General features: G+C 51.9%; 1 protein-coding gene and 4 pseudogenes across 1 annotated transcript; all 5 read right to left on the bottom strand.

Moving 5' to 3' along the window:
- Positions 1-1,668: 1,668 nt before the first annotated feature.
- On the bottom strand, positions 1,669-8,540 carry LOC129637670 (2-acylglycerol O-acyltransferase 3-like; annotated as a pseudogene).
- Positions 8,541-9,168: 628 nt separating this feature from the next.
- Positions 9,169-11,811, bottom strand: LOC129637669 (2-acylglycerol O-acyltransferase 3-like). Its single transcript, XM_055561884.1, has 7 exons — positions 11,739-11,811; positions 11,418-11,525; positions 11,260-11,330; positions 10,794-10,998; positions 10,317-10,491; positions 9,414-9,625; positions 9,169-9,323 (listed from the first exon to the last, which is right to left on the bottom strand). Exons 1-7 carry the CDS (start codon positions 11,809-11,811, stop codon positions 9,169-9,171), a joined length of 999 nt encoding a protein of 332 aa, XP_055417859.1.
- Positions 11,812-15,622: 3,811 nt separating this feature from the next.
- Positions 15,623-21,636, bottom strand: LOC129637668 (replication termination factor 2-like; annotated as a pseudogene).
- A 93-nt stretch (positions 21,637-21,729) lies between these two features.
- Positions 21,730-23,669, bottom strand: LOC129637667 (2-acylglycerol O-acyltransferase 3-like; annotated as a pseudogene).
- Positions 23,670-23,839: 170 nt separating this feature from the next.
- Positions 23,840-26,134, bottom strand: LOC129637665 (2-acylglycerol O-acyltransferase 3-like; annotated as a pseudogene).
- Between the last annotated feature and the right edge of the window lie 216 nt (positions 26,135-26,350).

Below are 26,350 nucleotides of genomic sequence, written 5' to 3'. Positions count from 1 at the left end.
AAAGAGATGGGAATACCAGACCACCTGACCTACCTCTTGAGAAATTTGTATGTAGGTCAGGAAGCAACAGTTAGAACTGGACATGGAGCAACAGACTGGTTCCAAATAGGAAAAGGAGTACATCAAGGCTGTATATTGTCACCCTGTTTATTTAACTTATATGCAGAGTACATCATGAGAAACGCTGGGCTGGAAGAAGCACAAGCTGGAATCAAGATTGCCGGGAGAAATATCAATAACCTCAGATATGCAGATGACACCACCCTTATGGCAGAAAGTGAAGAGGAACTAAAAAGCCTCTTGATGAAAGAGGAGAGTGAAAAAGTTGGCTTAAAGCTCAACATTCAGAAAATGAAGATCATGGCATCTGGTCCCATCACTTCATGGGAAATAGATGGGGAAGCAGTGGAAACAGTGTCAGGCTTTATTTTTTGGGGCTCCAAAATCACTGCAGATGGTGATTGCAGCCATGAAATTAAAAGAGGCTTACTCCTTGGAAGGAAAGTTATGACCAACCTAGATAGCATATTAAAAACCAGAGACATCACTTTGCCAACAAAGGTCCATCTAGTCAAGGCTATGGTTTTTCCTGTGGTCATGTATGGATGTGAGAGTTGGACTGTGAAGAAAGCTGAGCGCAGGAGAATTGATGCTTTTGAACTGTGGTGTTGGAGAAGACTCTTGTGAGTCCCTTGGACTGCAGAGATCCAACCAATCCATTCTGAAGGAGATCAGTCCTGGGTGTTCTTTGGAAGGAATGATGCTAAAGCTGGAACTCCAGTACTTTGGCCACCTCATGCAAAGAGTTGACTCATTGGAAAAGACTGTGATGCTGGGAGGGATTGGGGGCAGGAGGAGAAGGGGACAACAGAGGATGAGATGGCTGGATGCCATCACCGACTCGATGGACGTGAGTCTGAGCGAACTCCGAGAGTTGGTGATGGACAGGGAGGCCTGGTGTGCTGTGATTCATGGGGTCGCAAAGAGTCAGACATGACTGAGCGACTGAACTGAACTGAACTGAACTGAAGGCTAGGCGTGCAGTAGGGCTGCATGCTGGTAAAATAAATCCATGCTTCATCTGGTCTTCCATCCCCCAGGGAACATGAAGGATGGAAAGAGATGCAGAAATAAGCTATGTACTTAACTCTATCTTTCTGTCATGGGGGGTCAGTCCAACACTCCCTACAGTCAGGCACCCCTGAGCTTTATCAGCTTTTGTTCATAGTATTTCACCTTCTACCCTATTGACTCTTCCTACCTAACCTTGTTCACTCTTAAAAGCCAAGCCCTCTGGGGAGCTTCCCTCCCCAACAGCTCTTAGCTAAGTACATGCCTTTATTTACAGAGGGAGAAGGGACCCGCCAAAGGAAGAGACTTTAGCAAATTCATGCAGCAGAATTAAGTTTCTGGGAGGAGAACGTATGGGTCTGATACTCAGTCAAAGGCAGAAACTGTATCCGTTAGGATGGAGGTGGATTACATGTGGGCATGCTCACACGCAGAGGGAGAGCCTGAGTTCTGCAGGCATCTGACTCTACCGAGCAGTGGAGAGAGAACTGGCTCTTATTGGCACAGTAGCTCGGCAGTAGGTGGGGGTCTCAGGCACGGGGATCAGGGGCTGGGGGCGGGGGGCAGGCTGTGAGGTGGGGAGGGGTGAGGCCAAGGCTAGATGAAGGTGAGGTGAGTAGAAGCCAGGAGGCCGCAGCTCTCCTTGTGCTCCTCAAACAGTTGCTCCAGAGCCTTCATGTACAGCGTGTGATAGTGGTCCACCTGCTCCTCGGTGGGCTGTGGGCACTGGGGCACCGGGATGGGGTGGCCCACTGCAGGGACAGAGGGACACAGGTCGGGGAGGGGCCTCGGCTGCACACACAGCAGATAGCGGCCTTCTTTCCTGGACACGGTGCTCACCCACAGTGGTGATGGGTCTGGCGAGGGGCACCAGGCCCCAGGACTTGGCTGAGAAAAGACCACGGCCCCAGAAGATGCAAGGAGAGAAGCTCAGGAGTCTCTTGATGGTGATCTGGAACAGACGCTGCCAGGAGTCTGGGGCAAAAATCTTAACTCTGAAGATGTCATTCTCCCCAAAGGAGTACATGGGCACCAGGGAGGCGCTGGGAAGGGAGGGAAATAAGATAGAAGAGGGCTGGTCAGGTCAGGGGCTCTAGGAGTGCCCCCACATTCCTCCCCCACAGGTTCCCACTTCCCAAGGCCATCTGAAGCAATGACACGGGCTATGAAGAAAGATCTGGAAGAAGGGACTTATATTTCTTAAGAGGAATGTGTACTGGGCAGTCCTATAAACATTTTCTCATACAGTCTCAACAAGGTGGCAAAGTGAATATTAATTCTTTCCCAAGTAAAGAAGCATGCAAGGTCTTGCCTGTGAGAGGGTGTCATAAAAGAATGTGAGCTGAGGGAGACGGAGCCCCAGGGTCCAGCGATTCGCACTGTGATCCTGTGTCTCCCTGTGTGGGAGGAAGCCTGGGGAAGGGGCTCAGGGCTGAGCACAGAGCACACTCTGAAGGGCTGACCACAGCGCCCTCTAGAGGTGGTCACGGTGTAAACTCTGGGGACACAGTCCATGTCCAGGGAGCAGGTGTGTAGGGATGGAGTGCAGATCCCCAGAGACACTGTGAGGTTCTGACCATTGAAGGCAGCCCTGGTTGGGCCCCCACTCATCCATGCCTCAGTGCCAGGAGGACGAAGCCTTTACGATTCTGGAGAGTGAGGCAGCACTCCCCTGGGATGGCATGCAGGGCCTCATGGGCTCCGCCGACCAGAATGAACAGCCTGGCCCAGCTGGGGCTGGGACAGGATAAAATCCAGGCTCTGGTGGTTTGCAGAACACAGTCCTGTGGACAAGAGAGGGTGCAGGGACAGTCAGTATCCACTCCTTGGCTCCCTAGTCCCTCACCCCACCCTTTAGCACACAAAGTATTAGACATCATCCCTTTCTTCCCAAGCTCCCCACCCCTGTCCCTCCGTCCTACAGCACCTCTCCCAGCAAGAATACAGGACACTTGCCCCAAAGCCACTCCCTGACCCCCACTTGACGAGTGTTCAAGCCAAGCGCCTGTGATGGGTGGTGAGTGGGTGCCACTCAGGCCGGGGTGGGGTTGAGTTGCCTTCTGTCACTCAGCTCAAGACTCACCACAGGACATAACATGGTCTCGATAGCCTGGGAGGTGGATCTGGCCATTCAACCCGGCCACTAAGAATCAAAGCCCTGGAAACTCCTGAGAGAAGCCCGTGCTCTCCGTGGCAAAGTTACAGAAGCATCTGATGCCCAGGATCCTATGTGGAGGGGGGCTAGTACACAGTTCCACTCTGGGGACAGCTGTTTTCACCAGCTGTGGGGGCAGGAGGCAGGATGTAGGAAACAGCAGTATTGGATACCAGTATACCAGCTGAAAAGACTTCCCTCCCAAGCAACAGACTTCGGAGTTCAGGATCTAAGATGGAGTCAAGGACACAAGGGTCCAGAGGGGTCTGGAACACCACCCTACTCCCTCCCCCATTGCTTGAACTTAAGAAGTGAGTGGTCAAAATTCATCATAGGGAGGGGTGAGTAGGTGGACAGGGAGGAGTGGAGCATCCCTTGGAGGGTGACCTGTTGCCTTAATGGGGGAAATAATCCCTTCAGTGTTTCCAAACCTGCCAGTTCCTCACCCACTCATTACGCCTTCCTACCTGGGCAGAGTAATAAGGGTGGAAGATTTCCTGGAGATAACCATTTGTCACCTCTCACTACCTGGACTCTTTAGCACTCACCTTGCTGGGGTGAGTCCCGGTCCAGAAATAACCATACCAAGTAGAGAACAGAGAAACACCAGAGCAAGGTACAGAGGAGGAAGACGCCAACAAGGGAAAAGAAAGTGCCTGGAAGAAAGATGAGAAAGAAAAATGATTTAGATCTTGACACCACAATGACTGCTCCTTTCCTTCTCAATGAGATCCTTGGTCCCCTCCCAGCTGGACCTCTGGCCCTTCCCTCCTTTTGCCCTGGTGTCCAGGTAAGTGGGGTTCCTGCCTTCTCCCCACCAGTCTCTCCCCTCCCTCCCTCCCTAGAGGACTCCTGCCCAGCTCCCCTCACCCACGAAGAGGAAACAGCACGTATTGGAGATGCTCAGTACTTGTAGCCATTGTTTCTTCAGGGTTTCCATGCTGTGGGAGGGTGGAGGGGTGGTGGAGACTTCCCATTGCTCTGCTTCCGCCAGCGGGGCTCCAGGACTCGGGGGGAAAAAGGATTAAGGTTACAGTAGGAGCCCAGGAAGCCTTTCCGGTCTGAGTGGACAACCCCTGGGGCCTCCTGGGATGGCTTGTAGGGCTGTGTGTAGGCAGAGACTCTTGATCAGGAGCCTCAGAGGTCTTCAGCCTCCTCACACACTGATCACTGAACCTCTCCCCTGAATGGGGCTGGGAGGCGGGTTGGGGGCTTGCCACCGAGATGGCCCTGAGGCGCATTAAGGATCTTATGGGGGAGGGTTCCTGAAGGAGACAGAGAGCCGACTTCTGAGGTCCCAGGCGAGACCATGTGATCTGGTGTGTGGCCAACTGATTGTGGACTCGAGCCCTGGGTCTGTTTTCAGATCTCTCAGAGTATCTAGGCTACTGGGAGGCGCCTAGACACTTGGACCTCACCTCCAAGCACAGACACATCAATACCACATCCATTCCCACCTTTAATTTCAGTCTCCTCCATAGTCATCGAAGGGGCTGATAGCAACCTAGGTGAGGAGGAGGTGCCTGCTGGGGACCCTGTAGCGAGCCTCGTGCTCTTCAAACAGTTGTGTGAGCCGCTCCACCTGGACAGAGTGCAGTGTGCCCACCCGCCCTGGAGTGGACCACCTGATTCCTTGTACCAGAAGGGGGGCCCCACTGTACGGGAATAGGAGATAAGAGGTGTGGTTGCCGTTTTTGTTGTTCAGTCAACAAAAACTAAGTCATGTCCGGCTCTTTGTGGTCCCATGGACAGCAGCACGTCAGGCCTCCCTGTCCTTCACCATCTCTCAGAATTTGCTCAAACTCAGGTCCATTGAGTTGGTCATGCCATCCAACCATCTCATCCTTTGTCACCGCTTTCTCCTCCTGTCATCAATCTTCCCCCAAATCAGGGTCTTTTTCAATGAGTCAGCCTTTTGCATCAGGTGGCCAGAGTATTGGAGTTTCAGCCTCAGCATCAGTCCTTCCAATAAATATTCAGGATTGATTTCCTTTAGGACTGACTGGGTTTGATCTCCTTGCTGTCCAAGGGACTCTCAAGAGTCTTCTCCAACACCACAGTTCAAAAGCATCAATTCTTTGGCGCACAGCCTTCCTTATGGCCCAACTCTCGCATCTGTACATGACTACTGGAAAAAACTATAGCTTTGACTACATAGCCCTTTGTTGGCAAAGTAACGTCTCTGTTTTTGAATACGCTGTCTAGGTTTGTCATACCTTTCTTTCCAAGGAGGAAGTGTCTTTTAATTTCATGGCTGCAGTTACGGTCTGCAGTGATTATGGAGACCAGGCTCCCTTCCTCCCAACAGATCAACTGGGACAGAGTTCATGGCTGGCACCTTAGCCAAACGCCAGCCAAGGCTTGAGGGCCGCAGCAAGGATTTCAGGCCCCAACCGTGGACCTTCACCTCCCGATGAACGGAGGATGCAGGGCGTCTTAAGCCCATTGTAGCGGGCGGGCGAGTGGGCCGGGGAGCAGGGCAGGTAGAGGCTGGGTCTCACTGACTGCTTACCAATGACGGTGTGGATGGGCTGGAGGAAGGGCAGGAGGAGGCCCAGCAGGGCCACCCTCAGCACCTACCGCAGTGCTTTCTGTGCCCATCTCACCCAGGAGCCTGGCGGGCTTGGAAACTGCTGGAAGACCTTGTTCTCCACACAAGAGAAGATGGAACCAGGGATGCACTGGGAGAGCAGGGAGCACCTGACTTCCGGCCCTGTGGGTGCTGGGCTCCTCCCCACCAGCGCCACCCCAGAGGCCCCCACAGTGGACACCTCACTCGTGTTCGAAGGCCAACTTGACAAATTCCTTCTTCTTGTGGATCAGCAAGCTCCACTTTGCCTCCAGGGTGCCCGCCTCCCCCCGGCTCCCTGGACCCGAGGTCGGGTCAAGTGATAGGAGGTGCTGGCCTTGTTAGAGGACACCAAACCTGGTGGGGAGGGAGGAGGCAGGAAGACCTGAGCCCGAGTCTTCCAGAAAAGAGGGAGGAGGGCACGGGGAAAGGACAGTGATTTTCACCAGCTGGGGACACAGGGTGAACACCCCAGGTGGGGAGGCGCTAATGTTGGATTTTGGGGATGACGGTCCCAAGAGTCTACTCGGAAGCCCAGCTCCCACGCAGCACAGAGTTCCAGATGGGTAGAGTGTCCTGGACACGCCTCCAGATGGCCTGGTAAGGACTCAGACAGAGCCACGGCCTCCTTCCCGAGATATGCTTCTGTCTCCATAGAGCCCGTCCAGGTTGAGGACCGTTGGGATCCAGGCCCGGCTCAGGAGTACAAGGAGCAAGGCAGCCAGACACCCCTGAGCTGGAGGTGGGGTGTGTGAGTGAGGACTCTGACACCAGAGGTTTAGGAGTCCCAGGTTCCCCCTTTACCCCCTTCGCTGCTCCATGGCTTCAGGCCCATCTGTCCTGAAGGAAATCACTGCCTTTCTCACTCCTTGAAGGATCCCACCCCAGTGATCCCAGCCCCACCTCCCTCCCACCTTGGCATCAGGAAGCAGAGAGCCAGGCCCAGGGTCCTCAGGGTTTCAGGGGCTCACCAAGCTCCAAAATGGAGAAGATCCATTGCAGGAGGGCACACACCTGGAGAGCCAGGCGGAGAAGACTGGAGGAGACTGGCCTTCTGCAGAGGGGAGTCTCAACACTATGTCTCTAAGCTTTCTGTCTTTTGGCCCAATCCCCTGGCCCTACCCCTGACCTGGGTTCTGCCTTCATTTCTGCCTCCTCTGATGATGAGCACACTGGACAACGGTGAGCCCTGGCAAGGAAGGGTTATCACTATTTGGCTTCACAGAGCTGTGACCAAAAGGGGAGGCCAGGGGTATGACTGGGGAACCTGGGGGTGAGGAAAGTGCTTGGATTTTGTGGCGGTCAGGACTGGCTCCCTGTGATGACAGACTGGACCAGTGGGGGATGACCTGTGTGTGTGTACCCTGAACAGCAGGGCTCCCCATTTGTCACCCGGGCCTGACCCCTGAGGGGTAGAGGGCCCGCACGACGAGTTATTCCCTAAGGAGCAGCTTAGGCCTCTGTGGGGAGACCTCCAGAGGGAAGGGCTTTGTGTGAATGGCTAAGAATTGGGGAGCCCCTCCAAGAGAGAGCCCATCAGTCCAAATGACCCAAATTCATTCATTTTTATGGCTGAGAGTATTCCATTGTATACACGTGCCACCTGTTCTGTATCCATTAATCTGTCAGTAAACATTTACGCTGCTTCCATATCTTGGCTATTGTAAACAGTACTGCGGTGAATATTGGGGTGCATGTGTCCTTTCTGACCATGTTTTTCTCCTGATAAGGAGAGGGTGTGCAGGGACATATGGTAGCTCTATTTTTAGATTTTTAAGGAAACTTCATGGTGTTTTCCTTAGTGGCTGGACCAATTTACATTCCCACCAACAGTCTAGGAGTCCCTTCTTTCCAAAAAACTCTGAAAAATCCTTGAAAGGACCCAAGAGGGAAAGAAACTGACTTCAAATATCTGGAGCCCATTGCTGTCTTAGGCCAATGCAGTTAAGAACTTTGGGGGCCATTTTCCCCTCCTCTGCCCCACACACCAACCCACAGGGGACCAGTCACAGAAGCTGGAGAGGGAGGGAGAGAAAACACTTCCCTCCTTCCCTTTCTATTCTCTCTTCCCCCAACTGCCACTTCTGGCCAAGCACACACTCTGGATGCAATTAGTTGGCCCTTGCTGGAGATGGGAAGTTGCTACCCTCAGATGAAGATACAAGTGTTGATTGATACACCAACTAAACATTTCTAGGCACCAACATAAAGTGAATGTAGAACCCATCACCTGAGGAATACCAGGTAAGTCACAAGAGTGCCAAGATTTTTTTATCCAGAGACAAGGAAAACTCTTCCGCCGAATGAATTTTTAAAGACAGCGGAGGAGAAATAGACTTGCATTTAGTTGTGCAACAAGTTCCAACTTAGTTCCAACAAGACTTTCTCATTAAGCCATGGATACAGAAATAAAGCCAATCGGGAGACAGGACTGACACAAGGCGAAGGGCGCTATCACCACATAAGGACCCTCAGAACTTTCAACTGACTGTCTCGCATCTCACTGGGCAGGTGCCTGCAATGACGGTGGTGGTGATGGTGATGACGGTGGTCGAGTCATTGGCTCTTATTTTGTCGGTCTCCAGTTTTTAAAATGTTAAATGTTGGTAGTTTACATAAGGATGGGAAGAGATGGAGAAGCAGGTATGTTCTTAACTGTACCACTGTTATTTTCTATCACTGGGGGTCATGCCAACCCTCCCTGCTGTTACGTACACTTGATGCTTGCCAGCAGTATTTCACCATGTACCCTATGAAAGTTGCTCAGTCGTGTCTGACTCTTTGTGATCCCATGGGCTATACAGTTCATGGAATTCCCCAGGCTAGAATAGCGGAGTGGATAGCTGTTCCCTTCTCCAGGGGAATCTTCCCAACCCAGGGATCGAACCCAGGTCTCCCACATTGCAGACAGATTCTTTACCAGTTGAGCCACTAGGGCAGCTCATGTACTCTATGGTCTCCCCCTACTTAAATCCTGTCCACTCTGCAAGCTTACCTCTTGGGGGAACTCCCCTCTCCAACTCCACTGTGATGCTCAAGAACTCTTAGCTAAGGAGATGCATTCATTTACAGAGGCAAAAGGGAACCCAGCCAAGGGAAGAGACTCATGCAAGTTCATGTAGCAGGATTCGATCTCTGGGAAGAGAATTCAGGGCCCTGCAGCAAGTCTAAGGCAGCAAGTCTGTATCAGTTAGGGTGGAGGTAGAACACGAGTGGGCAGGCTCACTCCTAGAGAAAGGTTCTACCAAGCAGTGGTGAGAGAACTGGCTTTTATTTGCACAGTAGTGTGGAGTCAGTGGGGGCTCAGACACTGGGATCAGGGGCTGTGGGGCAGGTGGGTGGGGCTGTGAGGTGAGGAGGGGTGAGTCCAGGCCTAGAAGAAGGTGAGGTGAGTAGAAGCCAGGAGGCCGCAGCTCTCCTTGTGCTCCTCAAACAGTTGCTCCAGAGCCTTCATGTACAGCGTGTGATAATGGTCCACCTGCTCCTCGGTGCGCTGTGGGCACTGGGGCACCGGGATGGGGCGGCCCACTGCAGGGACAGGGGGACACAGGTCAGGGGAGGGGCCTCGGCTGCCTATGCAGCTCACATTGTCCTTCTTCCCTGGACACGGGCACTCACCCACAGTGGTGATGGGTCTGGCGAGGGGCATCAGGCCCCAGGACTTGGCTGAGAAGAGACCACAGCCCCAGAAGATGCAAGGAGAAATGTCCACGGACTTCTTGATGGTGACCTGGAACGGACGCTGCCAGGAGTCTGGGGCAAAAGCCTTAACGCTGAAGATGTCATTCTCCAGAGCTGCTGGGAAGGTGAGGAGACAAGAAAGAAGAGGGCTGGTCACATAAGGGGCTCTGGGAGGGCCCCCACATTCTTCCTCCATGGGTTCCCACTTCCCAAGGCCATTTGAAGCACTTTGTAGGCCAAATGATGTTACTACAAGGAAAGATCTGGAAGAAGGGACTTATGTTTCTTTTTTTAAAAAAATATTTTTATTTAGTTATTTGGTTCTGCCATGTCTTTGCTGGGGCATGTGGGATCTAGTTCCCTGATCAGGGATCAAATCCAGGTCCCCTGCATTGGGAGTATGGTGTCTTACCCACTGGACCACCAGGGAAGTCCGGGACTCACGGCTCTTAAGACGAATGTGTACTGGGCCACTGTATATACATTTTCTCATACAGTCTCAACTACAACACGGTGGCAAGGTGGGTGTTCACCCTATTTCACAAGTAAAGAAGCCTGCAAGGTCTTGCTTGAAGGATTTCATAAAGCAATGAACTGTGGGCATCCAAGACAGTGGGTCCAGCGATTTGCACTGTGATCCCGTCTCTCTCTGCGTGGGAGGAAGCCTGGGGAATGGGCACCAGGGCTGGGCACAGAGGAAACACCCAAGGTCTGCCTAGAGCGCCCTCTAGAGGTGGTCACGGTGGAAGCTCTGGGGACACACAGTCCAGCTCCAGGGGGCGGGTGTGTAGGCACAGAGTGTAGATCCCCAGACACACTGCGAGGTGGGCCACCGCTCACCCGTGCCTCAGTGCCAGGCGGACAAAACCTTTACGGTTCCGGAGAATGAGGCAGTGCTGCCCTGGGATGGCATGCAAGGCCTCATGGGCTCCCCCGACCATGATGACCACAGCCTGGCCGAGCTGGGGCTGGGACAGAATAAAATCCAGGCTCTGACGGTTCATGGAACATACTCCTGTGGACAAGAGAGGGTGCAGGAACAGATCTTACCCACTCATGGGTTCCCTAGGCTCTTCTCCCTTTAGCACAGGAAGAGTGAGATCCCACCCCTTTCTTTCCAAACTCCTTACCCCTGTCCCCCTGCCCCCCAGTCCGTGAACTCTACAGCACCTCTCCCAGCAAGGATGCGGGACCCTTGCTCCAAAGTCACTTCCTGACCCTCCACTGTGAGTTCAAGCAGAGTGCCTGCGGTAGGCTGTGAGTGGGGACCACTCCAGCCAGATGGAGTTGCCTTCTGTCACTCGGCTCAAGACTTACCATAGGACATAACATAGTCTCGATAGACTGGGAGGCAGAAGAACCTGTTCAATATGGCCACCGAGAACTGAAGCCCTGGGAACTGCTGGGAGGAGCCAGTGCCCTCCGTGCAGAAGTTACAGAAGCTTGCGATGGCCAAGATCCCATGTGGGTGGGTGACAGGTACATAGTTCCCGTCTGAGGGCAGCTCTGCTGTTTTTATCAGCTGTGGGGGCCAGGGGACAGGGTGAGGGAAATAAACAGAGAAGACTTACGGGAAAAGACCTCCCTCCGCACTAACAGACGTCAGAGTTCAGAATCAAAGATGGGGTCAAGGGCACACGGTTCACTCTTGAAACACCACCACACTCGCTGCCCCATTGACTGAACTGAAACAGCCGTCATAGGGAGAGGTGAGGAGGGATGAGGAGTTGGCGGGGTAGGGGAGAGGGAGGGGGAGAGCATCCCTTGGAGGGTGTCCTGTTACCTTAATGGGGAAATAATCACTCAGGTGTTTCCAAAGAGCCCAGTTCCTCGTCCACTGACAACACCTTCCTCCTTGAGCAGAGCGATAAGGGCGGGGGAAGAATTCCTACAGACAGCCTTTATCACCTCTTCTCCCTGGGCCCTTGTTTAAGCGCTCACCTCGGTGGGGTATGTCCTGGTCCAGGAATAACCACACCGAGTAGAGAACAGAGAGCCACCAGAGGGAGGTGAAGAGGAGAAAGGAGGCAAGAAAGGAAAAGAAAGGGCCTGGGTACAAAGGAGAAAGGAGAATGATTTAGATTCTGAAACTGCAGTGACTTCTCCACCCTCACCAATGAGACCCCTGCCGGTCTCCCAGCTGGACTTCTGGGCACCCCCTCCCTGGCCCTAGAGATCCGAGTGACAGTGGGCTCCAGCCTTTCTCTTCCACCCTCCCCTCTTTCCATCTTCCCTAGTGGACCCCAGCTTGGTTCCCCTCACCCATGAAGAGGAAACAGAACACGTATTTGTAGATGCTCAGTACTTCTAGCTGCTGTTTCTTTAGGGTTTTCATGCTGGGGGAGGGCAGCGGGGCAGTGGAGACTCCCAGGTGCTCCCCTTCTGCCAGCTGGGCTCCCGGACTGGATGCTGGAAGCCTTTCTGGTCTCAGTGACCAAGCCCTTGTGGCCTCCAGGGATCGCCTGTGGATGTGGAGACTATGTTCAGAGCCCCAGAGGTCTCCAGCCTCCCTGCACTTATCATGAACTTCTCCAGTGGGTTGGTCTGGGCTGGCCACTCCCTGGGGCTGGGAAGCGGGGAGGTGGCAGGGGCGTGCCACCGAGGTCCACCCCCGGGTGCAGTAGAAATCTTGTGGGAAACGGTTGCGGAAGAAGCCAGAGAGCCCACCCACTGGATCCCAGCCCTGACTGCATGATATCACAGACACTGGACAAGCGCACCCTAGTGTTCGCAGGTCTGGGAGTGTTTAGGCTACTTGGAGGCATTACTCGGCACGGGGGTCTTAACCCTAAGGACAAACACAGTAATACCACATGTATATTCCCAGTGTGAAATTCAGTCCCCACCCACACTCCTCCAGGGCCCTGCGGCTGCCTAGGTGACAAGGAGGTGACTGTGGGCAGGGACCCTGTAGCACAGGGAGTGCTCTTGGAACAGCTGCCTGGGTGGCTCCACAGTGGCCCCGTGCACCGCGTCCACGTGTGTTGAGGCGGGTCACCTGGTTCACTGTACGTGGATCGGGGCCTGCAGTGTGGGCAGAAGAGGAATAAGACAGGTGGTCACTGAGACCCCTTCAGGTAAGTCCCTCTCCCTCCTGAGGGATCTAGTGGGACAGAGTTCAGGGCTGGTGGGTTTGCCAAATGCCAGCCTGGGGGTGGGGCTGGCACCAAGTATTCAGGTCCCAACCTAGGACCTTCACCTCCCAACCATGCGGGGGGCCTTGAGCCTGGGAGTGGGGAGCAGGCTGGGGAGCCTGGGAGCAGAGCAGGCAGAGGTTTCAGGTATGGAAGGGCAGGAGGCCCTGGGGCCTGGAACATTCGCAGGGCCACTCTCAGCAGCGACCCAGTGTTTCCTGCATCTTTCCACCCAGGACCCAGGCGGGTTCAGAAACTGTGGGAGGGCTCATTCTCCCCCAAAGAGAAGACTGGCACTGGGGAGGCTCTGGGGGCACAGGGGAAGCCTGACTCCAGGCCCTTGTGGGCGGGGCTCCTCCCCAGAGCAGTGCTGCCCTAGAAACCCTGCCTGGCCACCCCTGGGTTCCTCACTGGTGTTCTAGTGCCAGCTTGACAAATCCCTTCTGATTGCAGATCTGCAAGCTCAGCGATCTGATCTGGGATCTGGGCATTGACTCCAGCTGGTACCGGGGCCCATCCAAGGCCAGAGGTCTGGGCCAGTGGGGCTTGCCATGGTGTGTACCCTGAATAGCAGGGCTCCCCGTTTTTCCCCGGGGCCTGGTCCTGAGGGGTAGAGGATGTGCAGGAAGCTTTAATCCCTAAGGAGTAGCTTAGGCCCCCGTGGAGAGACCTCTGGGGGCATGGCTTTGTGGGAAATGCTAAGGATTGGGGAGCCCCTCCAAGAGAGAGTCCACTGGGCTCTGGGCACATGTTCCAAGGGGTCGGGGGCCAGCGTTCGCTGAGACCAGGACCTTGTTCAAGCCTGACCAGAGGCAGTGGGCCAGCATTTTTTCGAGGTTACTGGAAGTCCCCTTTTTTCGATACTTGGCCTTGTGGGATTTTAGTTCCCCAACCAGGGATTGAACCTGGGCCCTAGGTAGTATGAACTGAGTCCTATTCATTGTACCACCTGGGAATTCCTGGATCATCACTTAAAAAAAAATTAGACTTCCCTGATAGTCCAGCAGTTAGGAATCTTCCTGGCAAGTCAGGAGACACAGGTTCGATCCCTGGTCTGGGAAGATTCCACATGCCATGAGGCAATTAAGCTCATGCAGCACAGCTACTGAGCTGCGGCCACAGACACTAAAACCCAAGAGCTCTAGAGTCTGTGCTTGGCAACATAGAAGCCACGGCAATGAGAAGCCCACGCACCACAAATAGAGTGTAGCCCCGGCTTGGTGCACCTAGAGTAAGCACTGCATGCAGCCAGAAAGATTCAATGCAGCCAAAAATAAAATATAAAAAAGAATTAAATTTAAAAAGTTGTTGCGACTATTTAAAATTATTTACTTATTTATTGCTGGCTGTGCTGGGTCTTTGTTGCTGTGCAAGGGCTTTCTCTGGTTGCAGTGAACAGGGTCTACTCTGCCTTGCTGGGCATGGACTTCTCATTGTGGTGCCTTCTCTTGTTTCAGGATACAGGCTCTGAGCTCATGGCTTCAGTAGTTGTGGCATCTGGGCTCAGTAGTTGCAGCACCCAGGCTTAGTGGCTGAGGCTCTTGGGCCCTAGGCATCCCAGGCTTCAGCATTTGTGGCCCTCGGGCTCAGTTGCTCCATGGCATGTGGGATCCTCTCCAACCAGAGACTGAACCTGTGTCCCCTGTACTGGCAGGTGGGCTCCCATCCATTGTACCACCAGGGAAATCTAAATTATTATGATTTTTAACAGCTACTTTCCATTTATAGTTCTTAAAAATATTGTCAATATTCCCTGTGTTGAACAAACATTGTTGAGTCTATCTGGCATTCAATAGTTTGTGGTGACCTCCACTCCCCACACCTACATTGCCCCTGTCCTCACTGGAAGGACACTTCTGTTTTTTGTGAAGGTTACTTTTTTTTTTTTTTTTAATATTTATTTATTTGGCTGCATCAGGTCTTAGCGTCACACGGGATTTTCATTGCAGTGCAGGTTTAGCTGCTCTGCAGCATGTGAGACCTTACCTCCCTGACCAGAGATCAAACCTGTGTCCCCTGCATTGCAAGGCAGATTCTTAACCACTGGCCACTGGGCAAGTCCCAAGGTTACTTTCTTTTAGGGAAGTCTGATGTACACCCATGAGAAGCCTCTGTCACACATCACATTGTCTCCTGACACAAAGCGCTTTCCCTCTGTCATGATCACTTTCTGATCAAAGTCTCCCGCACACTGTGAGCAACAAGAAGAGAATTGGGCTCATCACTGCAGCCGCCATGATGCGTCCCCAGCATGTGGAGATGCTCCATGAATGAAGGGTGGGTTAGTAGGAGACAGGATAGGCAGATTCTAGTATGGCTCAGGCTGGCACACCTTTCTCTCCCTGTGCCAGGTCTCACTCACTTGAAGCTTCCTGGTCCAGGGACCTTTTGGCAAGAGATATTTCCTCCTGTCCCTGCTCAACCCACCTGCATCCAAGGGCAAGTGATGAGGGTGGTGGGGGCCAAGGGTAAGAGGGACTTTAGAGTCTGGCCAGAGTGATGCTCAGTCCACAAGAAATGGTGACACAGCCAGGGAGCTAGCCCCATCCACTGGAAGGAAGGCTCAACGGATGAAATTTTCATGGGAGTCTGGGTGGGAAGAAGGAAGAAGGACAATCTAGCTGTGGGTGCAAGTGGGGTGTCACAGGCTGGAAATGTCCAAGGACAGTGGTTTTTGTTTTTTTTTTTTTCTTTCTCAAGTTCAGTCTCACTCGGCTTATTTAATTACTTAACTGTTGGTAGCAAAACCATGAGAATTTTAGTCAAAATGAGCTGACCACACACCCAGGAGGAATCTGGAGTCTAATTATTTTGAGTGTAAATATGTGCCCAAAATGCTCTTGGGGCCGTGGGAAGGTCCAAGTGCACAGAGGGTAGAGATGACCGGGAGAGAGTGATGGGCGGGGGGCCGGCAGGGTCACTGAGTCCTCACTGCGCCTTCCTACTCGAGTGGCTCCAGCTTTAAGGGGACGAGCAAGTACACAGGGCCCAGTGGAGGCTGCACCACGGGCCTCAGAAGCAGTAGGACGTGTGGGTGACCCAGTGGGCCGATCCTCCTTGGAGGGCTTGGCAGAGTTGTGGGTGGTGAGGGAGACTTGTAAGCTTCTGACTCTTCGCTGTCAGCGATGGACCTCTTGGCGGCTTTTCGAGAAGCACTCCTGGGTGCTGCTGCACTTTTGGGAGCTGAGTTAGTTGGTCTTCTTCTCTCAAGAGTCAAGACTGGTTTCTTCGGGCTTCCCTGTCTTCATTTTTGATGGTCCTGGGGCTTCTTCACTGACACCTGATTTTGAGACTCTGCCGCCTTGGGTTTCTTTGTTTTCTTCCCCAGCTTGGCTCGAAGCCGCATCTCCTCCATCCTGCTCTTCAGCAGCACTTCCACGCCTTCCTTGGTGCCATTGAGCCTGATGACCTCATCCCCTCCTGGAAGGCAGCCCTGCACGTGTGACAAACTTCTGCTTTGATCTCTTTGAGGGCTCACCCAGAAAACACACAACCAAAGCACGGGAGGAAGCAACAGCTGTGTTGGCTGTTCATCTCCAAGCCCACGAGGGAGGGGGGGGGGGCGGCAGATGAAATGTGCCGGCTGGAGGTTGTCATGCTTGTCACCTTTAGGGTTTCCTTGATCGCCTTCCCAGGCGGGGTTGTCAGAGAGCCTCAGTTCTGTCACATTCTTAATGCTTTTAATGTGAGAGGCTGCCTTCCCAAGAGCCTTTTCAGAAGATTTGGCCAGTAAAAACTCAATGATGGCATCTTTGTTGTAAAGTCTGCCAAGTTCACAGGCAACTACTGGTCGTCTTAACATTTCCTGACTTAGAGTATAGTAGTTCCACTTGGCCACTAATTCAGCATCCTTGTTGACCTTCTTAACCTTCTTTGGCCCCTTCACCGGTTTATGACTCTTAGGGACTGTTCCCTGTTGTAACCCACCCGCAAGCCAACTGAGTCCAGAGCAATCACCTACAGCAGCAATTTCTGGAGCCCAGCAATTTTTGGCCCTGTTTGGTTTTTAAAAGGACTTCTGCAAGGGAACATTGGGAGGTAAATTCAGGAAGGCAGCTGGTGCAAGGCTGGGGAGGACCAAGCTAAAGGGGCCTGCTCTGCTGTCCTCAGGGCACCTCCAGGGGTCTCTGCAAGGTTCTGATGGTTTCGTTGGGACTGGAGGCAAGACCAACTACAGGAGGTTTATTTTTTTCAAGGCTGCTTTCATCCCCCACTTACAGGAAGCTCTTATGTGTTGACCCTCCGGATTCCCCTTCTCTGGATCCCATGGAACTAAAGCTTAGATCCAAGAAGCCACAGTAAGCTTCCAATCTGTCTTCCCTCCTAGAACACATGGTCCAGCACTGTCCCTGGACCCCAGCCAGGGCTATGCCTCCCTCATCCTTCCTGCATGGGAGAAGATGCCATCAGGTGAGGAGAGAATCGGGAACGGGAGACAGTGACTGTGCTGGGGTGGGAGGCTCTCATCTTATCCTGACAAGGGAAGTCCTTCTTTGGGTCCAGCCTTACACAAGCCCTTCTTGTCTCTAGCAATATTACACATGGGATCCAGGAAAGCTTCCAGGCTCCTGTGTACAAGCCTGCTAAGTCACTTCAGTCATGTCTGACTCTTTGAAATCCTATGGACTATAGACTTCCAGGCTCCTCTGTGCATGGTATTCTCCAGGCGAGAACACTAGAGTGGATTGTCATGCCCTTGACCAGGGGATCTTCCCGACCCAGGGATCAAACCTGAGTCTCCTGTGTCTCCTGCACTGCAGGAAATTCTTTACTGCTGAGCCACCAGGAAAGCACTTCCAGGTTCCTCAGTTTAGTTTGGTTGCTCAGTTGTGTCCGACTCTTTGTGACCCCCATGGACTGCAGCACGCCAGGGTTCCCCGTCCATCACCAACTCCTGGAGCTTGCTCAAGCTCATGTCCATGGAGTCGGCAATGCCATCCAACCATTTCATTCTCTATTGTCCCCTTCTCCTCCTGCCTTTAATCTTTCCCAGGATCAGGGTCCTTTCCAATGAGTCAGTTCTTCACAAGAGGTGGCCAAATTATTGGAGCTTTGGCTTCAGCATCAGTCCTTCCAATGAATATTCAGGACTGATTTCCCTTAGGATGGACTAGTTTGATCTCCTTGCAGTCCAAGGGACTCTCAAGAGTCTTCTCCAACACCACAGTTCAAAAGCATCTTCAGTGCTCAGTTTTCTTTATAGTCCAACTCTGACATCTATACATAACTACTTGAAAAACCATAGCTTTGACTAGATGGACCTTTGTTGGCAAAGTAATGTCTCTGGTTTTTAATATGCTGTCTAGATTGGTCATAGCTTTTCTTCCAAGGAGCAAGTGTATTTTAATTTCATGGCTGCAGTCACCATGTGCAGTGATTTTGGAGCCCAAGAAAATAAAGTCTGTCAGTGTTTCCATTGTTTCCCCATCTATTTGCCATGAAGTGATGGGATCAGATGCCATGATCTTCATTTTTTGAATGTTGAGTTTTAAGCCAGCTTTTTCACTCTCCTCTTTCACTTTCATCGAGGCTCTTGAGTTCCTCTTTGCTTTCTGCCGTAAGTGTGGTGTCATCTGCATATCTGAGGTTATTGATATTTCTCTGGGTAATCTTGGTTTCAGCTTGTGCTTCATCCAGTCTGGCATTTTGCATGATGTACTCTGCATATGAGTTAAATAAGCAGGGTGACAAAATATAGCCTTGATATACTCCTTTCTCAGTTTGGAACCGGTCTATTGTTCCATGTCCAGTTCTAACTGTTGCTTCTTGACCTGCATACAGATTTCTCAGGAGGCAGGTCAGGTGGTCTGGTATTCCCATCTCTTTCAGAATTTTCCACAGTTTGTTGTGATCCACACAGTCAAAAGCTTTGGCATAGTCAATAAAGCAGAAATAGATGTTTTTCTGGAACTCTTTTGCTTTTTTGATGATCCAACGGATGTTGGCAATTTGATCTCTCGTTCCTCTGCCTTTTCTAAACCCAGCTTGAACATCTGGAAGTTCTCGGTTCATGTACTGTTGAAGCCTGGCTTGGAGAATTTTGAGCATTACTTTGCTAGGGTGCGAGATGAGTGCAATTGTCCCGTAGTTTAAACATTCTTTGGCATTACCTTTCTTTGGGATTGGAGTGAAAATTGACCTTTTCCAGTCCTGAGGCCACTGCTGAATTTTCCAAATTTGCTGGCATATTGAGTGCAGCACTTTCACAGCATCATCTTTTAGGATCTGAAATAGCTCAGCTGGAATTCCTTCACTTCCACTAGCTTTGTTCGTAGTGATACTTCTTAAGGCCCACTTGACTTTGGACTCCAGGATATCTGGCTCTAGGTGAGTGATCACACCATCGTGATTATCTGGGTCATTAAGATCTTTTTTTGTAGAGTCCTTCTGTGTATTCTTGCCACAGTTTCTTAACATCTTCTGCTTCTATTATGTCCATACCATTTCTGTCCTTTATCGTGCCCATCCTTGCATGAAATGTTCCCTTGGTATCTCTAATTTTCTTGAAGAGATCTTTAGTCTTTCTCATTCTATTGCTTTCTTCTATTTCTTTGCATTTTCACTGAGGAATGCTTTCTTATCTCTCCTTGCTATTCTTTGGAACTCTGAATTCAGGGTATATCTTTCCTTTACTCCTTTGCCTTTTGGTTCTCTTCTTTTCCCAGATATTTTTAAGGCCTCCTCAGACAACCATTTTGCCTTTTTGCATTTCTTTTTCTTGGGGATGATCTTGATCACTGCCTTCTGTACAATGTCATGAACCTCCATCCATAGTTCTTCAGGCACTCCTTCTATCAGACCTTGATAGAAGGTCCCTTGAATCTATTTGTCACATCCACTGTATAATCGTAAGGAATTTGATTTAGGTCATACTTGAATGGTCTAGTGGTTTTCCCTACTTTCTTCAATTTAAGTCTGAATTTTGCAATAAGGAGTTCTTGATCTGAGTCACAGTCAGCTCATAGTCTTATTTTTGCTGACTGTATAGAGCTTCTCCTTCTTTGGCTGCAAAGAATATAATCAATCTGATTTCAGTACTGACCATCTGGTGATGTTCATGTGTAGAGTCTTCTCTTGTGTTGTTGGGAGAGGGTGTTTGCTATGACCAGTGCATTCTTTTGTCAAAACTCTGTTAGCCTTTGCCCTGTTTCATTTTGTACTCCAAGGTAAAATTTGCCTGTTACTCCAGGTATCTCTTGACTTCCTATTTTTGAATTCCAGTCCCCTATGATGAAAAGGACATCTTTTTGGGGGTGTTAGTTCTAGAAGGTCTTGTAGGTCTTCATAGAACCATTCAACTTCAGCTTCTTCAGCATTACTGGTTGGGGCATAGATTTGGATTACTGGGATGTTGAATGGTTTGCCTTGGAAACGAACAGGGATCATTCTGTCATTTTTGAGATTGCATCCAAGTACTGCATTTTGGACTCTTTTGTTCTCTACGAGGGCTACTCCATTTCTTCTAAGGGATTCCTGCCCATAGTAGTAGATATAATGGTCATCTGAGTTAAATTCACCCATTCCAGTCCATTTTAGTTCACTGATTCCTAAAGTGTCGATGTTCACTCTTACCATCTCCTGTTTGACCACTTCCAATTTGCCTTGATTCATGGACCTAACATTCCAGGTTCCTATGCAATATTGTTCTTTGCAGCATCAGAGTTTATTTCCATCACCAGTCACATCCACAACTGGGTGTTGTTTTCCCTTTGGCTCCATCTCTTCATTCTTTCTGGAGTCATTTCTCCACTGATCTCCAGTAGCATTTTGGGCACTACTGACCTGGAGAGTTCATCTTCAGCATCATATCTTTTTGCCTTTTCCTACTGTTCATGGGGTTCTCAAGGCAAGAATACTTTAAGTGGTTTGCCATTCCCTTCTCCAGTGGACGACATTTTGTCAGAACTCTCCACCATGACCCGTCCGTCTTGAGTGGCCATACACGGCATGGCTCATAGTTTCACTGAGTTAGACAAGGCTGTGGTCCATGTGATCAGATTGGTTAGTTTTCTGTGATTGTGATTTTCACCCTGTCTTCCCTCTGACAGATAAGGATAAGTCAGAGGAAGCTTCCTGATGGGAGAGACTGACTGTGGGGGAAACTGGGTCTTGTTCTGATGGGCTGGGCCATGCTCAGTAAATCTTTAATCCAATTTTCTGTTGATGGATGGGGCTGTGTGCCCTCCCTGTTTTTTGACTGAGACCAAACTATGGTGGAGGTAATGAAGATAATGGGGGCTCCTTCAAAAGGTCCTGTGCCACACTCAGTGCCCCTGACTCTGCAGCAGGCCACCGCCAACCTAGGCCTCCACTGGAGATTCCTGGCACTCACAGGCAAGCCTGGGTCAGTCTCCTGTGAGGTCACTGCTCCTTTCTCCTGGGTCCTGGTGCGCACAGGTTTTGTTTGGGCCCTCCAAGAGTCTGTTTCCCCAGTCCTGTGTAAGTTCTGTAATCAAATTCCACTGGCCTCCAAAGTCAAATTCCCTGGGAGTTCTCGGTCCTTTTTGCCAGATCCCCAGATTGGGAAATCTGTTGTGGATCCTAGAACTTTCTTAACAGTGTGAGAATTTATTTGGTATAATTGTTCTGTAGTTTGTGGGTCATCTGCTTGGTGGATTTATTGGTAGGGTTAATGGCAACCTCCAAAAGGTCTTATGCCACATGATGTGTGACCCAGGTCTGCTGCATCCCGAGTCCCTGCCCCTGTGGCAGGCCACTGCTGACCTCTACAGGAGACATGCAACACTCAAAGGCAGGTCTGGCTCAGTCTCTGTGGGTTCTCTGAGTGCTGCTGTGCACAAGATGGTGTTTGAGCCCTCCAAGCATCCCTGGTGGGTGTGGGGCTTGGTTCTAAAGGCAATTATGGCCCTCCTACCATCTTTCAAGGGCTTCTCCTTTGCCCTTGGATGTGGGGTATCTTTTTTTCGTGGGATCCAACATTCTCATGTCAATGGTTGTTCAGCAGAGAGTTGTAATTTTGGAGTTCTTCAGGGAGAAGATGATTGTACATCCTTCGGCTACGCCATCTTGACCTCATCCTGTGTGTAGGAATAGAGTGTAGATCCCCAGAGACACTGTGAGGTTCTGACCATTGAAAGCAGCCCTGGCAGGGCATCCATTCACCCGTGTCTCAGTGCCAGGTGGACGAAGCCTTTACGATTCCGGAGAGTGAGGCCATGCTCCCCTGGGACGGCATACAGGGCCTCATTGGCTCCTCAACCACCATGGGCACAGCCCTGCTGAGCTGTGGTTGAGAAAAAATAAAATCCAGGCTCTGACAGTTCACAGAACATAGTCTCATAGGTATGAGGAGGTTCAGGAACAGTTAGTACCCACTCATTGGCTCCATAGTCCCTCACCTCTCCCTTTAGCACACTGAGTATTAGACATCATCCCATTCTCTCCAAATTCCCTACCCCTGTGCCCCTGTACACATGTCCCACAGTGCCTCTCCCAGCAAGGATGCAGGACACGTGGGCCAAGCCACCTCCTGATATCTATTGGGAACCTGGCCAATTCAAGCCAAGTGCCTGGGGTGGGTGGTGACTGGGGGTCACTCTGGCCAGATTGGGGTGGGGTCATCCTCTGTCACTCAGCTCAAACTCACCACAGGACATAATGTACTCTTGACAGACTGACATGTACAAGAGGCCATTCAACACGGCCAGTGAGAACCAAAGCCCTGGGAACTGCTGGGAGGAGCCAATGCTCTCAGTGCAGGAGTTACAGAAGCTTCCAAAGCCCATGATCCCATGTGGGTGGGACACTAGAACGTAGCTCCTGTCTGGGGGCAGCTCTACTGTTTTCACCAGCTGTGGTGGGAGGGGGCAGGATGAGGGAAAGAAAGCAGAGAAGGCAGGCCCCCAGCTGAAAGGACTTCCCTCCCCACCAAGAGACCTGAGAGTTCAGGGTCTAAGATGGGGTAAAGGCACAAGGGTCCACTCGGGAACACCATCCCACCCCCGGCCCCGTTACCTGAACTTAAGCAGCCAGAGGTGAGAAGCCATCATGGGGAGGAGAGAGGAGGTGGGAGGTAAGGGAGCGGGAGGAGTGGAGCATCCCTTGGAGGATGACCTGTTACCTTAATGGGGAAATAATCGCTCAGGTGTTTCCACACAGTGCAGTTCTTCAACCACTGATTACGCCTTCCACCTTGGGCAGAGGGATAAGGGGGGAAGAATCACTACAGACACCATTTATCACCCCCTTCTACCCGGGCCTTGTTTTTGTTGTTTAGTTGCTAAGTTATGTCTGACTCTCTGTGACCCATGGACTGCAGCATGCCAGCCTTCCCTGTCCTTCACTATTTCCCAGAGGTTGCTCAAACTCATGTCCATTGAGTCCGTGATGCCATCCAACCATCTCGTCCTCTATCACCCGCTTTTCCTCCTGCCCTTGTTCAGCACTCACCTTGCTGGGATGTGTCCCAGTCCAGGAATAACCATACCAAGTAGAGAACAGAGAGATACCAGAGCGAGGTGAAGAGGAGGAAGAAGCCAACAAGGGAAAAGAAAGGGCCTAGGGGAAAGTTGAGAAAGGAAAATGAGTTAGATTGTGAAACCACAGTGACTTCTCCCCTCTACCCTCAGCAGTGAGATCCTTGCCCATCTCCCTGCTAGACTTTGGCACACCCCTCCCTTTGCCCTGGTCCCATAGGGGGTGCTCCAGCCTTCTTAGCCTACCTTCCCTTTTCCCACCTTCCCAAGTGGGCCCCTGATCCTCTTACCCAGAAAGAAGAAACAGAGCACAAATTGGTAGGTGCTCAGTACTTCTAACCACTGTTTCTTTAGGGTTTTCATGCCGGGGGTGGGTGGTGGGGTGGTGGAGACTCCCAGGTGCTCCTCTTCAGCCAGCAGGGCTCCTGAACCAGGAAAAATGGGATGCAGGCTATGGTAGGAGCACAGGAAGCCTTTCTGGGCTGAGTGGTCAAGCACTTGGGGCCTCCCAGGATCACTTGTAGGGGGCTGTGTGCATGGGGAGCCTCTTTGATCAGAGCTCCAGAGGTCTCCAGCCTCCACACACTTATCATGAACTGGTTGGTCTGGGCTGGTCTCTTCATGGGACTGGGAGACGGCCTAAGGGGCGTGCCATGGAGATCCAGCCCTTGGTGCATTAGAAATCATTGTGAGGAGGGCTGCAGAAGCCAGGACCCACCGGGTCCCAGTCCTGACTGTGTGATCTCGCGGATCCTGGAAGAGCGTGCACTTGTCTTTTCTGGTCTGGGAGTGTCTAGGCCACTCGGAGGCTGCCCACATTGCTCATAGCAGCCTTCTTCCCTGGAGCTGGGCACTTACCCACAGTAGTGATGAGTCTGGCCAAGGGCACCAGGCCCTAGGACTTGGCTGAGAAGAGACCACAGCCCCAGAGGATGCAAGGAGAAAAGTACATGAGCTGCTTGAAGGTGGTCTGAAACAGATGCTGCCAGGAGTCTGGGGCAGGAGGCTTAACTGTGAAGGCTTCATTCTCTCCAAAGGAGTACACGGGCACCAGAGCGACACTGGGAAGACAGAGGCGAGAAGAGGACATCAGGGGCTCTAGGAGCACCCCCAAGTTATCCCCCACTGGTTACCACTTCCCAAGTCCATTTGAGGCAAAGAGAGTTCTACTAAGATAGATCTGGGAGACGGGAATTACATTTCTTAAGAAGACTGATGCAGGGCCTTCCTGTATATAGTTTCTGATACTGTCTCTGTTACAACACGGTGGCAAGGGGAATACTAACACTATTTCACAAGTAAATGAGTTTGGAAGGTCTTGCCTTCATGGTTGTCAGGAAGAATTTCAACAGAGGGCACATGAGCCCCAGGGTCCTGTGGTTAGCACTGTGACCCTATCTCTCTTTTCGTGGGAGGAGCCTGGAGAATGGACACTGGTGGTGGGCACAGAGAAACACTCAAGGTCTGCCAGGGTCGCTCTGTAGGTGGTCACAGTGGAAGCTCTGGGGACACACAGCCCACCTCCAGGGGGCGGGTGTGTGGGGATAGAGTGTAGATCCCCAGACACACTGTGAGGCTCTGACCACTGAAGGCAGCCCTGGCTGGGCCCCCACTCACCCGTGCCTCAGTGCCAGGCCGAGAAAGCCTTTACAATTCCAGAGAGTGAGGCAGTGCTCCCCTGGATGGCATACAGGGCCTCGAGTTCTCCCCCAACCAGGATGACCACAGCCTGGCCACGCTGGGGCTGGGACAGGATAAAATCCAGTCTCTGGTGGCTTGCAGAACATAGTCCTGGAGGAAAGAAGGTATGCAAGAATATTACAGTCCCATACTTGGCGCCCTATTCACTTACCCTACCTGTTGGCACATGAAGGCTGAGATAATCATCCCTTTCTTTCTAAACTCCCTACCCCTGTGCCCTTGTCAGCATGCCCCCTACAGCGCCTCTCTCCTTAAGGAGGCAGGACATTTGCTCCAAAACTATCCTATAAAGCCCACTGTGAGCCTGGCCACTGTTCAAGTCAGGTTCCTGCTCCAGGTGGTGGTTGGGGGCACCTGTGATGGACACGGAGTTAGTTTGCTGTTTCCCACTGAGCTGAAGACCTACCACAGCCCATAATGTCGTCACGATAGACTGGGATGTAGAAGATGCTGTTCCTCATGCCTAACCAGGCCCGAAGCCCCAGGGTCAGGTGGGAGAATCCTGTGCTCTCGGTGCAGAAGTTACAGGAGGTTCTGATGCTGGTGGTCCCATGAGGGTGGGCTACCAGCCCGTAGTTCCCATTGGGGGCCAACTCTGCGGTTGGAGGTGGAGAGGATGATAAGAAAGGAGTAGAGAAAGCAGGATACCAGCTGTAAAGAGTCCCCTCTACACTAAGAGACTTCGGGGTTCAAGGTACGACAATAGGGTCAAGAGCATCAGGGTTCCCTCTGAAACACCATCCCAAAACCTGCCCAGTGTGGGAACTTAGGCAGCCGGGGCTCACACTCCAGCATGGGGAACGGTGAGGACGTGAGAGCGGGTGGGGGAGAGGGTGGAGAGCATCCCTTGGAAATAATCCCTCAGGTGTTTCCAAACAGTCCAATTCCTCATCCACTGAGAACGCCTTCCTCCTTGGGCACAGATAAGGGGGGAGAATTCCTGGAAACACCCTTCATCACCTCTCACTACCTGGCCCTTGTTTAGTGGGCCACTTTGCTGGGGTATGTTCTGGTCCAGAAACAAACCTTATGAAATGAAGAACAGAGAAACAGTGGAGTGAGGTGAAGAAGAGGTAGAAGGTGAGAAGAGACCAGAAAGGGCCTGGGGGAAAGATGAGGAAGAAAAAGGAATTAGCTTTCGGAAGCGCACTGATTTCTCGCCTCCTGCTTACCAGTGAGATCTTTGCCCATCTCCCAGCCTGCCCTGTGTCCCTTCCCTTCCCAGGGCTTTGACGCAGGTGGGCCTCCAACCTTTCTTCCCCTACCCTTCCCCTTCCTTCTGTCCGCAGTGGAAGCATGGCCTGCTCCCCTCGCCCATGAAGAGGAAAGAGAGCGCGCTTTGGTAGGCGCTCAGTACTTCGAGCCTCTGTTTCTGCATGGTTTCCATGCTGCGGGAAAATGGGGGGGCGGTGGAGACTCCCAGGCACTGCCCTTCTGCTGCAGGGCTCCAGGTCCCCGGGGGCGGGGCGGGGGGCAGGGATGAAGGTTTCCGTAGGAGCCCAGGAAGCCTTTCTGGTGTGAGTGGCCAAGCCCTTGGGGCTTCACAGGATTGCTGGGATGGGGAGCAACGTGTGGATGGGGAGACCCTGGGATCTGGGATGAC

This window comes from Bubalus kerabau, chromosome 23, assembly GCF_029407905.1.
Source record: "Bubalus kerabau isolate K-KA32 ecotype Philippines breed swamp buffalo chromosome 23, PCC_UOA_SB_1v2, whole genome shotgun sequence".
Lineage (NCBI taxonomy): Eukaryota > Metazoa > Chordata > Mammalia > Artiodactyla > Bovidae > Bubalus > Bubalus kerabau.
This window is presented reverse-complemented; position numbering and strand designations above follow the sequence as displayed.